This window comes from Pangasianodon hypophthalmus, chromosome 3 (genome assembly GCF_027358585.1).
Source record: "Pangasianodon hypophthalmus isolate fPanHyp1 chromosome 3, fPanHyp1.pri, whole genome shotgun sequence".
NCBI lineage: Eukaryota > Metazoa > Chordata > Actinopteri > Siluriformes > Pangasiidae > Pangasianodon > Pangasianodon hypophthalmus.
The window spans coordinates 2,172,686-2,189,236 of record NC_069712.1 but is presented as its reverse complement, the minus strand read 5'-3'; the positions used below and the strand labels follow the sequence as shown (position 1 = coordinate 2,189,236).

The following is a 16,551-nucleotide window of genomic DNA, read 5'->3' as shown; positions in this document are numbered from 1 at the left end:
AATATGTTTTCTGTGACATTTATTTTTAATATGTCTCATAAAAATACTTTCTGGATCGAGTTGAAAACATTTCTTTAAAAAGAGATCAACACTGACATTTGTTTGAAGAATTTATATATTACATTTCAGCTACAAACACAAAGCATCTTTTGTAATATACTTAAATTAATTCTTAATTGATTCATTATTAATATGAACATGAACACTGCTGATCTCTGGGACTTTACATGGTTGTGTTTTGCCAGTTTGAGGATTTGAGAAACTGCTGATCTCCTGCTGGGATTTTCACACACAACAGTCCCTAGAGTTTTCACAGAATGATGAGAAAACAAGGAAAAAACCCACTGAGTGAGCAGCGGTTCTGTGGGTGGAAACGCCTCATTGATAAGAGAGATCAGAGGAGAACAGGCAGACTGGCCTGAGCTGCCAGGAAGGATATAGTAACTCATATAATCACTCTTTACAACCGTGGTGAGCAGAAAAGCATCTCAGCATGTACAAAACATCAAACCGTGAGGTGGATGAGCTACAACAGCAGAAGACCACATCAGGTTCCTCTCCTGTCAGCCAAGAACAAGAGACTATCACGAGCACAGACTCACCCACACTGGACAGCTGAAGATTAGAAAAAAAAATCATCTGGTCTTTTTCTAATCTTCAGCTGTCCGGTTTGTGAGAGTCTGTGCTCGTGATAGTCCCTTGTTCTTGGCTGACAGGAGAGGAACCTGATGTGGTCTTCTGCTGTTGTAGCTCATCCACCTCTAGAAACTGTTGTGTGTGAAAATCCCAGGAGATCAGCAGTTTCTGAAATACTCAAACCAGCCCATCCGGTACTAACAACCATGCCACGGCCTCCTGTCAGTCATTTCATAGACTCTCCCTAACACCCCTTTACTCCACCCACATCTCGGTCTAAAATCAGCAAGCACCTCCAGCCGCTGTAAGTTCTGTGGGCGGAGCTTTGTGCACACGGCCAGGAATTTGAAATATTTAATCTCACTGAACTGTTGAGACATAATCTTGACAAATTATGACAAATCTTACCTAATGCACCTTTAATTTCTTGTGTGCGGGGAAAAAACCCAGCAACTTGCAGAATAATGTGGTGTCATGGATGTAAGACAGGACTCTAAAAGAAAAACCCACAAATAGGATTTAAATGATTTTATTTGAGGTAAAAATAATTCCTCATACACCACGACTGCATCATGGAAAATCCTCTACATCATTATTAATTATTAATAAAGTGCAGCTCAGCTCTCAAATCAACCAGGCAGTGATCTTAACTCAAGTCTGTAGTTGAGGGTAAAATTAGATGAAATTGAATGTATTTAGCAGTGACATGTCTTTATCAGGATTTTTTATTTACAATAAAACAAGCTAACTGCCTGCACAAAAATACAATAGCTTTGTACAATCATGATATTAATATGTAACAAAATTGATTGTAGCTTCCTAAATTGATTAAAAACATAAAAAGGCAAAACACACCAGATGCCCATTCTCTATTCTTAGAGAATTAAAAAGTTAAAAAACCTTGCTGTATTTTTTTGGAGTTAATAAGAGAAATTTCACCGCCATCTTGCTCTGTTCAGTGACCTGAATGTACCTGACTTCTTAATTTTGACTTTAACTCGTAAATGCTAAATAACTCGTAAACTTCCCAGGAGGACTTGAACACACGGCAAGAGCAGAACTTCAGAGCACAGAGGGGGCGGGACTAAGAAACACCTTCTCTGTAAAAATCACGCACAAAATACCAAATTTCTGCAATTTAACAGAAGAAATTAAGAATCATGTGCTGTACAGTGTGTGTCAGGACGTGAGAGCCTGAGGGACAGCGAGACACAGAGTGTCCTGCACACACCCTGAATACACACACCACGTTCACACACTCACCTGTCAGAATTTGTTGTTGTTGTTGTTGTTGTTTGCTTGTTATGTTTTTTGAAACTACGTAAAAGTTAAGCAGCTCTGATTTGGAGTGAAGCTAATTTCAGGACTGGAAAAATGCCTGAAAGTTAAAACCAAGCAAGATGCACTGCACAGCAATATTCCGAATCGTAGTTTTTCCAGGGTATCTTTTACACTGGTTTGGAAATTGCACCGTTTCAGATCGCAAGATCCTGCAGCGGCTCACGAGGACAGCTGAGGACATCGGGACGTCTCTCCCCTCCATCACAGCTACCAGCATTGAGGATAAACCCCCCACACACCCTCACACAAACTCTTCAAGCCATCAGACTCCTCAATACTCAGAGTCTGGACTGACAACACACACACACACACACACACACACACACTCAACTGAACACCACTCCACTCCCTTTGCGATTTTTGCACATTTCTGTCTTAAATTACTGCTAAAACATCACAATCACATTGTATTGACCACCTGCACTCTTGCTGCTAAGCATGTTTACATCTACAGCATTTATTTTTATATTGTTTTTATTCATTTTATTTATTGCACTTTATTCCACAGTAGAACTGTGTCCTGGTTGTCCTGGTTAGTAATTGTTGTACTGTCTTGCGCTGTTGCACACGTTTGCACACGTGCACTTTATGTAGTCCTGTGTAGTTGTGTGTAGTCCTGTGTAGTTGTGTGTAGTCTTTAGTTAGTTGTGTGTAGTCTTTAGTGAGTTGTGTGTAGTCTTTAGTTAGTTGTGTGTAGTCCTGTGTAGTTGTGTGTAGTCTTTAGTTAGTTGTGTGTAGTCTTTAGTGAGTTGTGTGTAGTCTTTAGTTAGTTGTGTGTAGTCTTTAGTTAGTGGTGTGTAGTCTTTAGTGAGTAGTGTGTAGTCTTTAGTTAGTTGTGTGTAGTCTTTAGTGAGTTGTGTGTAGTCTTTAGTTAGTGGTGTGTAGTCTTTAGTTAGTTGTGCTGTAGTCTTTAGTGAGTTGTGTGTAGTCTTTAGTTAGTTGTGTGTAGTCTTTAGTTAGTTGTGTGTAGTCTTTAGTGAGTTGTGTGTAGTCTTTAGTTAGTTGTGTGTAGTCTTTAGTTAGTTGTGCTGTAGTCTTTAGTTAGTTGTGTGTAGTCTTTAGTTAGTTGTGTGTAGTCTTTAGTGAGTTGTGTGTAGTCTTTAGTTAGTGGTGTGTAGTCTTTAGTTAGTTGTGTGTAGTCTTTAGTGAGTTGTGTGTAGTCTTTAGTGAGTAGTGTGTAGTCTTTAGTTAGTGGTGTGTAGTCTTTAGTGAGTAGTGTGTAGTCTTTAGTTAGTTGTGTGTAGTCTTTAGTGAGTTGTGTGTAGTCTTTAGTTAGTTGTGTGTAGTCTTTAGTGAGTTGTGTGTAGTCTTTAGTTAGTTGTGTGTAGTCTTTAGTGAGTTGTGTGTAGTCTTTAGTTAGTTGTGTGTAGTCTTTAGTTAGTTGTGTGTAGTCTTTAGTTAGTGGTGTGTAGTCTTTAGTGAGTAGTGTGTAGTCTTTAGTTAGTTGTGTGTAGTCTTTAGTGAGTTGTGTGTAGTCTTTAGTTAGTTGTGTGTAGTCTTTAGTGAGTTGTGTGTAGTCTTTAGTTAGTGGTGTGTAGTCTTTAGTTAGTTGTGTGTAGTCTTTAGTTAGTTGTGTGTAGTCTTTAGTGAGTTGTGTGTAGTCTTTAGTTAGTGGTGTGTAGTCTTTAGTTAGTTGTGTGTAGTCTTTAGTTAGTTGTGTGTAGTCTTTAGTGAGTTGTGTGTAGTCTTTAGTTAGTTGTGTGTAGTCTTTAGTTAGTTGTGCTGTAGTCTTTAGTTAGTTGTGTGTAGTCTTTAGTTAGTTGTGTGTAGTCTTTAGTGAGTTGTGTGTAGTCTTTAGTTAGTGGTGTGTAGTCTTTAGTTAGTTGTGTGTAGTCTTTAGTGAGTTGTGTGTAGTCTTTAGTGAGTAGTGTGTAGTCTTTAGTTAGTGGTGTGTAGTCTTTAGTGAGTAGTGTGTAGTCTTTAGTTAGTTGTGTGTAGTCTTTAGTGAGTTGTGTGTAGTCTTTAGTTAGTTGTGTGTAGTCTTTAGTGAGTTGTGTGTAGTCTTTAGTGAGTTGTGTGTAGTCTTTAGTTAGTTGTGTGTAGTCTTTAGTTAGTTGTGTGTAGTCTTTAGTTAGTTGTGTGTAGTCTTTAGTGAGTTGTGTGTAGTCTTTAGTTAGTTGTGCTGTAGTCTTTAGTGAGTTGTGTGTAGTCTTTAGTTAGTTGTGTGTAGTCTTTAGTGAGTTGTGTGTAGTCTTTAGTTAGTTGTGTGTAGTCTTTAGTGAGTTGTGTGTAGTCTTTAGTGAGTTGTGTGTAGTCTCATGGAGGTCTGTATTGTTTATGTAGCACCCTGGTCCTGGAGGAACGTTGTTTCGTTTCACTGTGTACTGTACCAGCTGTATGTGGTTGAAATGACAATAAGCCACTTGACTTGACTTTACATGATTATTACAGATCTAGAAACATTTTTAAACATGACAAATTGCACCTTTAAAATCAGAGAAACACTAAACTGCGCAGTGCTGCAGACTTCAGTGACGGGGTTTGACTCTTAACACACTCCTAAAAAGGCGTCAGGATTTCTCGGAGCCTGAACGCAGCTGATCACAGGTCAGTTTTCTCCTCGTAGCGGCAGATACACACAGCTCTCTGGCTGTCCAGGTAGGGTTTACAGCCCAGGTGCACGATGGCATCGAAGAGCAGAGTCACCGCCGAGTTGCACTCTGATTCACAGAGAAACAACAGGATGAAAAAGTCACAGTGACTACAGTCATAGTGCACAGTTAAATGTGTGTCAAAGACAGAAACAAACACGGAAGTGAAAAATGAAGGTCATTGTTAAAGACTTCTCACAAAGCAGCTTTACAGAATTATATAAAGTCGGGATATAAATTTTAAACTTATGATTTTATCCCTAATGAGTGAGTCAGAGGTGACGGTGGTGAGGGAAAACTCCCTGAGACGATATGAAGAAGAAACCATGAGAGGAACCAGACTCATCTGTGTGACACCGGATAGTGCGATTATAAATAAATCTCTTCTGTAACTGTGTACTACATGGACAAATAGCGCAGTTGTGTAACCAGGAAATTCGTTACAGCTTTCACATGAAGTCTGTTTTGTTGAAGTTATCATCTGTTCACTGATGGAGACCTGAGTGTAAAACTGTTCATGGGCCATCAAGCCATCAGACTCCTCAACACTCAGGGACTGGACTGAAAACACACACACTCAACTGAGCATCACCCCATCCTCTTTGCAATATTTGCACACACCTGTATTCAATTTCTGCTGCTATAAATATTTATTATAGATCAATATATATTAATATCTTCACCTGGCTGCTATGTTTACATTCAGCAACTTATTTTTGCACTACTGTCATAAGAGTCACTTTTTTATTAGTACTGTGAGCTAGTCGGCGCTGCACTGTAACTCACCGCGTAACTCACCGCGTAACTCACCGCGTAACTCACCGCGTAACTCACCGCGTAACTCACCGCGTAACTCACCGCGTAACTCACCGTGCCCAGTGTCGTTTTGATAGTTTTGTACTGTCTTGTGCCGTCTGCACATGTTTTTCACTGTGCACTTTATGTAAATATATGTAATGTCTACTGTAGTTCTGTGTTTTGTTTTATGTAGCACCTTGGTCCTGGAGGAACGCTGTTTCATTTCACTGTGTATTAACTAGCTGTATATGGCTGAAATTACAATAAAAGCCACTTGACTTGACTTGACTCATGGGAATTGCAGTCCAAAGGCATCTTCATGGATTCTAAGTGGTACCATCCTCAGTAATCTCACTGATCTTCAGGCTGGCCGTGTGGAGCCGTCCTCAGCAGGAGCTGAGGATATCGATTCTTTGACAAAGACTCAGTGTAACTGTCTCTGGAAGCGTCTATCTTTGGAATTGATTCTTCAGAATCGAGTCTCTGAAACGGACTCTACGTGGAACTGACTCTATGAAATCGGCTATATCAAATCCCCTGTATCTGGAAGCCAATCTTTTGATTTGAAATAGACTCAATATGTGGAATAGACACAGGCGTGAAAAGTGAAGGTCATTATTACACACTCAATGACTTCATTGAAAAAAGGGTCTAGTTCCTTTGGAATTGACTTGGAAACACGCAGGAAGTTTACCTTGTACGCTCTGGTCCAGTCCCAGTGTGGTCTGTACATTCCTACAGATGGTCTCCAAGCAAACTTGGAACTGATCATCACAGTCGTGTTTCTCTCGTCCACACGTATCATAGCAGCGGTCGTGCTGATTACAGCATCTCGTCATAGAGGGAATCCCGATATCAAACTGAAGACGAGAGAACAGAGGAAAAAGTTTCCTGTTGGTGTAAATTCAGAGTGCAGCTACTGAATCTGCACATCGTTATGTAAGGAAGAACACACTTGGGGGTGTGCTGTTATAGGAAAATAATTAACAACAGTGTGGAGTCATGTGACCTGATGTGCAGTGGAGTTACTGTTACCACTCCGCTGCTGATTATTTTCCTATAACAGCGTGTTCCCAGGTGTTTTATTCCTCTTATAGCACAGCAATTTGCCAGTGATCAAACTGAAGATGAGAGAAAAGAGGAAAAAGTTTTCTGTTGGTGTAAATTCAGAGTGCAGCTACTGAATCTGCACATCATTACGTAAAGAAGAAAACCCTGTTTGATAGTTAAATACTGAGGGACGAGGTGATGTAATGACACAGAGTTAATGTTACCACCACAATGCTGTTTATTTTTCTACAAACATCACGGAATAAACGTGAATAACACACGCTGATATGCTGATCTGAATATGTGACCATTTTTTTTTGTGAATTATTTGAAATATTTCAGAGTCACTGTGTAAAACTCTGGGGAAATCTCTGTGTCTGTGAGTAACAGTGTTATTAAAATCATATCCAAACTTACATGAAATCCAAACACTGGAGCGCTGCATCCGTTAGGTGGCGAGTGTTTGTAATGAGGTCTGGGAATGGGTTTGGATCCTATAAAAGACCAAGGCAGACAACGTGTATGTAATAACCACACACACACACACCGCTCTGTCAGTATTCACTGTGGTGAAAACAAATAGCACTCAAACATCTGCCAGCTTGTTGTACAGAGCAACAGGTGAACCACTGAATTCCAGTGGAAATCATTTGGGAAACCCTGATCCTGTGCACCAAAGCTGCAGGACACACAATCATTCCCCAGAGGTTCAGGAAGTTCTGCTGTCCATCGCAGCTTCACGTGCACCTGTATGCAAAGTGCATGTTATCTTTACGTTTCTATTTCAGGTGACAAAACCATCTTATGAGCTAGTTTGCAAATGTCATTTGCAAGTCAGAGTTTGATGTTTTGGCTTCAGAGCTTTTTGCTTTTCAGTTTGAATTCCCTTATAGTGTGTGTATTTAAAAAGCATTGATTTAGCTAGACAGCTGTACTCAAACTCCCCACAGAACTTTCTACACCATAATTAATATTTATTATAAAGTGGTTTATAGTCATCCTGACCCTAACTCCAGCATGACTGACTGCTGTGAAACCTGCAGCAGGTGACAACATGCCAGGAAAGAGGAAGAGCACTGCAGTAATGGAGCCTCCCTGCTGCCTGTGTTTCTCTTCATAACACTAACAGTTTCTTCTCATGAAACAAATCCAGGCTTTTGCAAGCTTTGTGGACATTGTTGTTCATTACACGAACATATTTGAATAGAATGAATAAATGCCTCTAAGCGTTTATTAATCAGTTCTGTAACTTGTTGCTTTTCTTTGTTTCAGTACCTTGTGTTTTTAGGTCAGGTGACTTTTGAGTAGTGATGGGAATTTCGACTCTTTTCAGTGAGTCAGATCATTTGAATCGGCTCACCGAAGGAGTCGATTCTTTCAACTCGATGTTATTTTATGTTTCTGATATATTCACTATTTTATGTTTATGATATGTTGATCAGTGATGAACCACTTTGATGAAACTACACTGCAAGAGTAAAGAGACTTTTTGCTAGTAAGGTGAACGTGTAGTCTTGTGAAAACAACTTCCTTTTTTCTACTTAATCAGTCAAGGTTCTGTGAAGAATCTATCCATTTAAAACTGCTGAATTAATTTATTTGTAACTTTTAAGACTGTTTCTTGATTACTTTAAGCCAAAGAATGAATTTTCCCTCGTGAGCTACTGACAGGAAAAGTGCAGCTCTAAGAAAACGAAAGTAACTTCTTGACAAAAACAAAACCATGACTTACTGCCATCAGTGCATTTAAAGCCACACTGTCCCTCAGGTCCTGAGTTTAAATCCAGAGCAGGTTTGATGTATTTGGGGTATTTGTATAATCTGTAGTAAGTGTGTATCTTTTGGACTCCATCTCTGATGGTTTTTAAAGTCTTCGTCCAGTTAGAAGTGTTGTGTTCAGACTCCTCCAGTGCTGCACTGCACACTAATGTTCCACACAGCAGGAGCAGGAGCAGGAGCAGGACAGCTGAACCACAGAGCTGCTTCATAACCACTCAGCTTTCACTTCACCTCAGAGAGGAAACAGCTTCCTACATCTGTACACCTCGCAACTGTTTCACTCTTCATCACACAACACCAAAACACACACACAGAGCAGCCAATCACAACACAGCACAGCACAGCAGCCAATCACAGCACAGCAGCCAATCACAACACAGCACAGCACAGCAGCCAATCACAGCACAGCAGCCAATCACAACACAGCACAGCAGCCAATCACAGCACAGCACCCAATCACAGCACAGCAGCCAATCACAACACAGCACAGCACAGCAGCCAATCACAGCACAGCAGCCAATCACAACACAGCACAGCACAGCAGCCAATCACAGCACAGCACAGCAGCCAATCACAGCACAGCAGCCAATCACAACACAGCACAGCAGCCAATCACAACACAGCACAGCAGCCAATCACAACACAGCACAGCAGCCAATCACAACACAGCACAGCAGCCAATCACAGCACAGCACAGCAGCCAATCACAACACAGCACAGCAGCCAATCACAGCACAGCACAGCAGCCAATCACAACACAGCACAGCAGCCAATCACAGCACAGCACAGCAGCCAATCACAGCACAGCACAGCAGCCAATCACAGCACAGCATGCAGCCTTGACTTTTAATTCCTTTCATCTTTAACAGGTAAGACTTTTAGTTATTGAGATTTGTTCTCCAGAGCAGAAAGGACCATGTTTCTAGTCAGAAGTCAAACTCTGCTCAAAGAACACATTTCAAATAATTTAATATCTAACGCATAAAAAAAGGATATACAAGAAAATGCTGTTTGTATATTTATTTAAAACAGTATTTATTTACTTATTTGTGTTTGTGTGTGTGTGTGTGTATGTGTGTGTGTGTGAGAGAGAGAAAGACAGGAAAACAATATTCTTCTATATTTCTCTTCACTGGAACTTACTACAATTTGAAGGCGTTAAACACGTTGATCATTCAACATCATTCTTATTTTCACTGAAAGGTGCAATAGTCGATTTTTTAATTTTCTCACTTATACAAATAACCTGGAAAATATGTAGAACATGATAAAAAAATAATAGTTTAAGCCATGACCTCTGCACAAGTGAATTATGTGGCTGGGAAAACCTCTTTGGAAAACCGTGTTATGGCCCAGGATTCTTGTTGACGTTTGGATACGCAGTCAAGCTGTCAGTCATTTTATAGCCACGCCCCAACACCCCTTTACTCCACCCACATCTCAGTCTGAAATCAGCAAGCACTCAGCGCAGCCAGATAATTCTCCTGTGAACAAAAAAAATCACAATGTGCTTTAAAAAAATTAGCGATAAGAAAAGCAGTAAAGGCAGAAGAACACTGGCAGTGCTTTCTGATGGAGTAATTTATTACTGGTGAAGGAGATGAAGCTGGACACAGAATTAATGATGCTGCTCCTGGACACGTCTGTGAACACAATCTGTATAACGCTTTGAAGTGTTTAGATAGATAGATAGATAGATAGATAGATAGATATGTACTTTATTGATTATGAGGGGAAATTCAGAAATGGCCAGCTATATATAATGAATTAAGTAGGTCTGTTATTTTATTACAAAGACAAAAGTTTAGCGATGACACACGTGATCAATCAGTCTGAGCTGAAATTTGGGAACTGTTGAGACATAATCTTGACAAATTATAAAATTAATTAATTTTAAAATTATGATGCTTACTTTTAAAGCATTGCATGGCCTGGCACCACATGACCTTACAGAACTGTTACATCCGTACACTCCTAATCGTAGATTGCGCTCCACTCAGTCAAACTTGCTGGCTGTTCCTCAGACACGTCTAAGATCTATGGGTGAGAGGGCTTTCCCTTTCTATGCTCCTGTCCTTTGGAATTCTCTGCTTCTTGAACTTAGAGAAGTTCAGAAATACGATATTTTTAAAGTTCAACTTAAGACATATTTTTTTAAACTTGCATTTGCTTGTCGATATTGTATTGTTTTTAATGTATTATTTGTATTGTGTTCAGCGCTTTGAGAAGCTGCTTTTAAAGGCTCTTTGTAAAATAAAATTCATTATTATAATTATTATTATTATTATTATTATTATTAAATTATGACAAATCTTACCTGATGCTCCTTTAACTTCTTGTTTGTGGAAAAAAAACCCAGCAACTTGCAGAATAATGTGGTGTCATGAATGTAAGACAGGACTCTAAAAGAAAAACATCCCACAAATAGGATTTAAATGATTTTATTTGAGGTAAAAATAATTCCTCATACACCACGACTGCATGATGGAAAATCCTCTACATCATTATTAATTAATAAATAAAGTGCAGCTCAGCTCTCAAATCAACCAGGCAGTGATCTTAACTCAAAGACTTTTCCATTGTACACCATTCCATATAAAACCTGATGGTCTGTTTCCGTAAAGGAAAAGACAGGACTCGAACATTTCTGTCACTCTACAGACTGCTGCAGTGAGAATTCATATTAAAACGAACAGTGTGTGTAGCCACAGCGCTACTCAGGAGCACCAGCAGGAATTCTGGGAAATAATGTGTGTTCCCGAGTTCCTCTGTGTGTTCAGAGCTCTTCTATCATCATCACTTTCCCCAGCAGTGCTGCTTACAGTAACCGTTCACTAACACTCATACGCACTGTGCACTTATTTACAGGCAAAAGGAATTTAAATGTAAATGCAAATTCAAATAACCAACAATTCAGGTTTTTACACTGTTTACTGTGCGATTAAAACTTACAATTCACATGCTCACAGCCTTCATATTACACCACTCCAGGGTTTTACAGAAATTTTGTAAAATTTTAGAGGGGGGCGGGACTAAGAGCCCAGCATTAGAGAGAAAAGGGGCGGGACTAAGAGCCCAGCATTAGAGAGAAAAGGGGCGGGGCTAAGTGCCCAGCATTAGAGAGAAAAGGGGCGGGGCTAAGTGCCCAGCATTAGAGAGAAAAGGGGCGGGGCTAAGTGCCCAGCATTAGAGAGAAAAAGGGGCGGGACTAAGAGCCCAGCATCAGAGAGAAGATTGGGCCGGGGCTAGGGCACTTAGTTGTGGGCACTTAGTTGTTGGGCTCTTAGCCACGCCCCCTCTTCTCTCTAATGCTGGGCACTTAGCCCCGCCCCCTCTTCTCTCTCATGTTGGGCACAGCATTGGAGAGAAAAGGGGCGGGGCTAAGAGCCCACAATTAGAGTGAAGATGGGGCGGGGCTAAGAGCCCAGCATTAGAGAGAAAGGGGGCGGGGCTAAGACTCCAACAGATGTAAAGTACAAACAAATTGTGAGTAAAGAAAAAACTGTCCCGTTAGAAGAGGAAATAAAAAATTGTTACAGATTTAAAGTTACAGATTTACAAGATTCTGAGTTTGTCACTGTGTCTGATTTCTGATATCATATCAACTCCATAAAGCACAGAACAAACACAAAACACGTGCATAGTGAACTTTTCTCATCCCTGAGACACATTAAGGCCTGATTAAAAAAAAAAACAGTCACAGTCAGGAGACTTTAAAAGCTTGTCTGGTTTGGGATGATGTCGGGTTTCCAGAAAAGAATAAAAAATAAATCTCGTCCAGTGGCTGAGGCTTTCAGTTAGAGCACTGATTAGTGAAGAGCCTCAGTGTTTGGGATGAAGCCTCATTTACTCCGAGACCTAAACTGGAACAGACTACTGTTTCCTCCAAAACATCCGATTCATGCTGTACATGACTTGATAATGAAGTGAATCAGGAGAATTAAAGGCGCAGTAAGTTTTGGCACCCTCTGCTGTCTGTAAAGTGAACTGCAACTGCAATGATTAAAAAAACTGACAAACTTTTCTCTTCTGTCTCTTCAGACAAAAACTGGTGAAAGCACGTAAGCTTCATCAGGCACCATTTAAAGAAAAAAGCCACAGCTGAGCAGCTCTGATTTTGATTGGGGATGGAGCTAATTTCAGGGCCGAAAAAACATAAACTTGAAAGCTAGCAGGATGCACTGCATAGCAATATTATGAACCATAGTTTCTCTGAAGTATCTTTCATATTATTTGATTATTACAGGTTTAGAAACACTTTTAAACATCACACATGGCACCTTTAAAACGAGGGAAAACATTAAACTGCGCAGTGCTGCAGACTTCGAGGGCGGAGTTTTGACTCTTTAGATGTTCCTCAAAGGCGTCAGGATTTCTCGGAGCCTGAACGCAGCTGATCACAGGTCAGTTTTCTCCTCGTAGCGGCAGATACACGCAGCTCTCTGGCTGTCCAGGTAGGGTTTACAGCCCAGGTGCATGACGGCATCGAAGAGCAGAGTCACCGCCGATTCACACGCTGATTCACAGAGAAACAACAGGATGATAAATACAGTAAGTCTTAAGAGAATAATCACATGAGTGACAAATGAAGACCAAGACAATAATGACTTAAAGAAAAGGTATTAATTAATATTATTAATATTCACTGTAAGTTCATGGATCAATTACAGACTGTAGAATCATCTATTTGGTATGATCTGTTTGGAGCTTTCTGGAATCAGCTCTTTGGAACTGACTCTTTGGAGGAGACTCTACAGAATTGACTCTTTGGAGGAGACTCTCTGGAGGAGACTCTCTGGAGGAGACTCTCTGGAGGAGACTCTACAGAACTGATTCTTTTGAGGAGACTCTTTCGAGGAGACTCTTTCGAGGAGACTCTTTCGAGGAGACTCTTTCGAGGAGACTCTTTCGAGGAGACTCTACAGAATTGACTCTTTGGAGTAGACTCTATACTCTTTAGCACAGACTCTTTGGAACTGACTCTTCAGAGTAGACCCTTTGGAAAGGTCTCTCAATTCCAAAGCCTGAAATCACAGACTCGACTCTTTTCCAACATTAGATAACTGTCATTAAAGATCTGCGCTGTAGCTCACTAGAGTAACGTTGCTTTATAGCCACCAGTTTAGCATGATGCTGTAAATCTGCATGTGTAATTAACGTGTCTCAGACTCACTCAAAACTCGCCCCAGTCCGGAAACACGCAGGAAGTTTACCTTGTACGCTCTGGTCCAGTCCCAGTGTGGTCTGTACATTCCTACAGATGGTCTCCAAGCAAACTTGGAACTGATCATCACAGTCGTGTTTCTCTCGTCCACACGTATCATAGCAGCGGTCGTGCTGATTACAGCATCTCGTCATAGAGGGAATCCCGATATCAAACTGAAGACGAGAGAACAGAGGAAAAAGTTTCCTGTTGGTGTAAATTCAGAGTGCAGCTACTGAATCTGCACATCGTTATGTAAGGAAGAACACACTTGGGGGTGTGCTGTTATAGGAAAATAATTAACAACAGTGTGGAGTCATGTGACCTGATGTGCAGTGGAGTTACTGTTACCACTCCGCTGCTGATTATTTTCCTATAACAGCGTGTTCCCAGGTGTTTTATTCCTCTTATAGCACAGCAATTTGCCAGTGATTACGAATTTTAACTTACTGAATGACCTGCCATACTTTTTATCCATTTATAGTTATATTTAATGGTGTGGATCATCAGCAGAACAAGTTAGTTCCTGTTTTCACTTATGTTATAGCAGCTATAAACAGTCGTTCCCTCACCAGCCTCTCTTTTTTCTCTCTCTTGAAGTTAATAAGACAAAAATCCTGCAGCTTGTCATGTTACAGAGAAACCGCAAAGAAGCGTAAACTCCTCCGTCCTGAAGAGGTCGGAAAACTTAAAAGTTACAGCTTTACCTCTGACTGTTACAAAGAGCTCACACTGGAGACTCCTTCCATACACGTTACATAAACAGAAAACTTCACCATAAATCAATGATTTTTAATCTGTTTATTATTAGCGGAGCGTCTGTCATACTAGTCCCTAAGATAACGTATCAGAACGTGTGCATTAATATAAACCTGCACTACTGTCAGAGCTGCTGTTATAGAAAACTAATCAACACCTTCCCTTCTGACCAATCAGAATCCAGAACTCAACAGCGCTGTGGTATGAAACACGTCAAACTCATTATTTGAAATATTTCAGAGATACTGTAACACATCATGAGTTAATCTTTTTTTTTTTTTTTTAGAAAGCATGCACTCACTTGCTGAAAAGGCAAAACTCTGTAACTTAGCAACTTTATCAAAATCTCATCCAAACTTACGTGAAATCCGAACAGCGGAGAGCCGCATCCGTTGGGCGGAGAGTGTTTGTAATGAGGTCTGGGAATGGGTTTGTATCCTGTGAATGATAATGCAATGCAGGTAAGTGGTAACGACACACACCTGTATGTCACTGCTGTAGTGACACCAATCCGATATCTGCTCAATGTATGGGAATAGAGGGGTGCCAATACTTTCTCAGTTATTATACACATACAAAGTGTCCTGTATGGCAGATGAGAAACTGTTCAGTGACTTTATATGTCTCTACACACAATATACCGAAATTATCGAAATATGACAGTTGTAGATATCGTGATATGCGTATCGCAGGGGCTTGAGATAACTGGAAGATTTTAATACTTCAAAAAGTTACGAAAAGTCAAAGTTTTAGGGCGACGCAGATTGCAGAGAATGTTTTCTTTTCCTCAAAAGAACATGAATGTTGGTTATGTCATTTTCAGTTTATAGACAGTACTGTGCATAAGTCTTGGCACCCTGTTTCTTTTTTTTTTTTAGTACAAACTTTGTGATAGATGTTTATTTTCTGACTTCTACATTATTGATTCAGTACAAAACCATTTTAGATTCCAGACATTAGTTTTCCAGCACAAAATGAAATGTTACAGAAAAATGTTTGTATGTCAGTAAAGAAAGCAGCAGATTCCATAAGAGACACTTTTCAGATAAAAACATAATGAAGGCTGCTGGGTTTCGCTGCAGAAATAAGAAGCGAGTCGACAGTCAAAGTCTCCAGAAGAACTGTGGCTGCTTCTGCAAGATGCTCAGTAACACTTCCAGCTCATTTCCTTATAAAACTGCACACACTGCACCTCAGATACTGCTTTATTTATTTAAAGTGAAGGATCGTCACATTAAATATTGACTCTGTTTCATTTATTACTGTTTACTGCCCTTTATAGGATTTTTTAAGTGTACAAACATTTAATTTCATTATTTTTGCTCTACAGCATCTTTGCATGTGACTAAAACTTTTGCACAGAACTGTATATATATATATAAAACATTTAAACTGATTTTACACACTTATAGCATTATCATACAGCATTGTTATTCAATATTGTGCAGCCCTACTACTACTATACACATACACACACACACACACACACAACCTCACCCACCATCAGAGCATTTGAACTGACACAGTCCATCAGATCCTCCGATTAAATCCAGAGCATAGTTCAGATATGTGTCTATCTTGTGGATTCCATTGCGGATGGTTTTTAAAGTCTTCCTCCAGTCCGGGGTCTCGGGTTCAGACTCCCCCAGTCCTGCACTGGACACAGCTGGGCCACAGAGCAGGAGCAGGAGCAGGAGCAGGACAGCTGATGGGACACTGAGCTGCTGCTGCTGCTGCATTCTCTCTCTCTCTCTCTCTCTCTCTTTATTCTGATTATTCCGATTACTCGGTAAAGATTTCGGAGTTAGTTAGAGATCCTGTGAGGCGTTAAAGGTGGCAGATGGACGCTGTGAGTCATCTTTCCCTCCACCTGAGCGCATAAGCAGCCAAAGTCCGTCCGTCTCCTGTGACTCACCGGGGCAGCCCAGTCCACTTCCGGGTCTCACTTTAGAAAACAAACGCGAGCCGTCGCGTTCCGAATGACGCAATCGCGTCCTACAGCGCAAGCGCGCGCTCTCACGCACAGGTTCCTGATCCAATCTAAAATGATATACAGTCTCCCTGAACAGCAAGGATCAGAACTTCAGCTTTCATTTCCTGATATTTACATCTCGATGTGTTCCGAACATGACACCTTTGGTTTGAACCCACCCATTTTTCAAGTGATGAAAATACAGGAACATGTGACTGACAGGTGTTTCTTTATGCCCAGGTGTGCTCTGTTAGAGTGATTGTATAAATAATTAATAGCTCTGAATGGCTACTCTTGGGTTGAGTCCTGGGTTTCACCTGTGAAGACTGCATTTGTTGTTAAAAAGGATAAACCAACATGAAGACCAGAGAGCTGTCTATGGGAGAAAATTTCTCATTTGAACACATTAAACAAGACTGTGC

The 16,551-nt window shown here is 40.5% G+C and overlaps 2 protein-coding genes across 2 annotated transcripts; both read right to left on the bottom strand.

The window, feature by feature from the left end:
• Nucleotides 1–2,448: 2,448 nt before the first annotated feature.
• Nucleotides 2,449–9,198, bottom strand: LOC113524724 (phospholipase A2, group XIIA). Its single transcript, XM_026911055.3, has 4 exons — nucleotides 8,149–9,198; nucleotides 6,834–6,910; nucleotides 6,061–6,226; nucleotides 2,449–4,637 (listed from the first exon to the last, which is right to left on the bottom strand). Exons 1-4 carry the CDS (start codon nucleotides 8,402–8,404, stop codon nucleotides 4,519–4,521), a joined length of 618 nt encoding a protein of 205 aa, XP_026766856.3. The 5' UTR covers nucleotides 8,405–9,198; the 3' UTR covers nucleotides 2,449–4,518.
• Nucleotides 9,199–10,620: 1,422 nt separating this feature from the next.
• Nucleotides 10,621–16,234, bottom strand: pla2g12a (phospholipase A2, group XIIA). Its single transcript, XM_034302868.2, has 4 exons — nucleotides 15,659–16,234; nucleotides 14,519–14,595; nucleotides 13,409–13,574; nucleotides 10,621–12,711 (listed from the first exon to the last, which is right to left on the bottom strand). Exons 1-4 carry the CDS (start codon nucleotides 15,894–15,896, stop codon nucleotides 12,593–12,595), a joined length of 600 nt encoding a protein of 199 aa, XP_034158759.2. The 5' UTR covers nucleotides 15,897–16,234; the 3' UTR covers nucleotides 10,621–12,592.
• Between the last annotated feature and the right edge of the window lie 317 nt (nucleotides 16,235–16,551).

Coding starts and splice junctions, on each gene's coding strand:
- pla2g12a (XM_034302868.2), bottom strand. CDS start 15,896: ATGCAGCAGCAGCAGCAGCTCAGTGTCCCATCAGCTGTCCTGCTCCTG. Junction 14,596..15,658: donor TCAGTTCAAATGCTCTGATG/GTGGGTGAGGTT, acceptor TATCATTCACAG/GATACAAACCCATTCCCAGA. Junction 13,575..14,518: donor CTCCGCTGTTCGGATTTCAC/GTAAGTTTGGAT, acceptor TCTCGTCTTCAG/TTTGATATCGGGATTCCCTC.
- LOC113524724 (XM_026911055.3), bottom strand. CDS start 8,404: ATGAAGCAGCTCTGTGGTTCAGCTGTCCTGCTCCTGCTCCTGCTCCTG. Junction 6,227..6,833: donor CTCCAGTGTTTGGATTTCAT/GTAAGTTTGGAT, acceptor TCTCGTCTTCAG/TTTGATATCGGGATTCCCTC. Junction 4,638..6,060: donor ACTGGACCAGAGCGTACAAG/GTAAACTTCCTG, acceptor TCTGTGAATCAG/AGTGCAACTCGGCGGTGACT.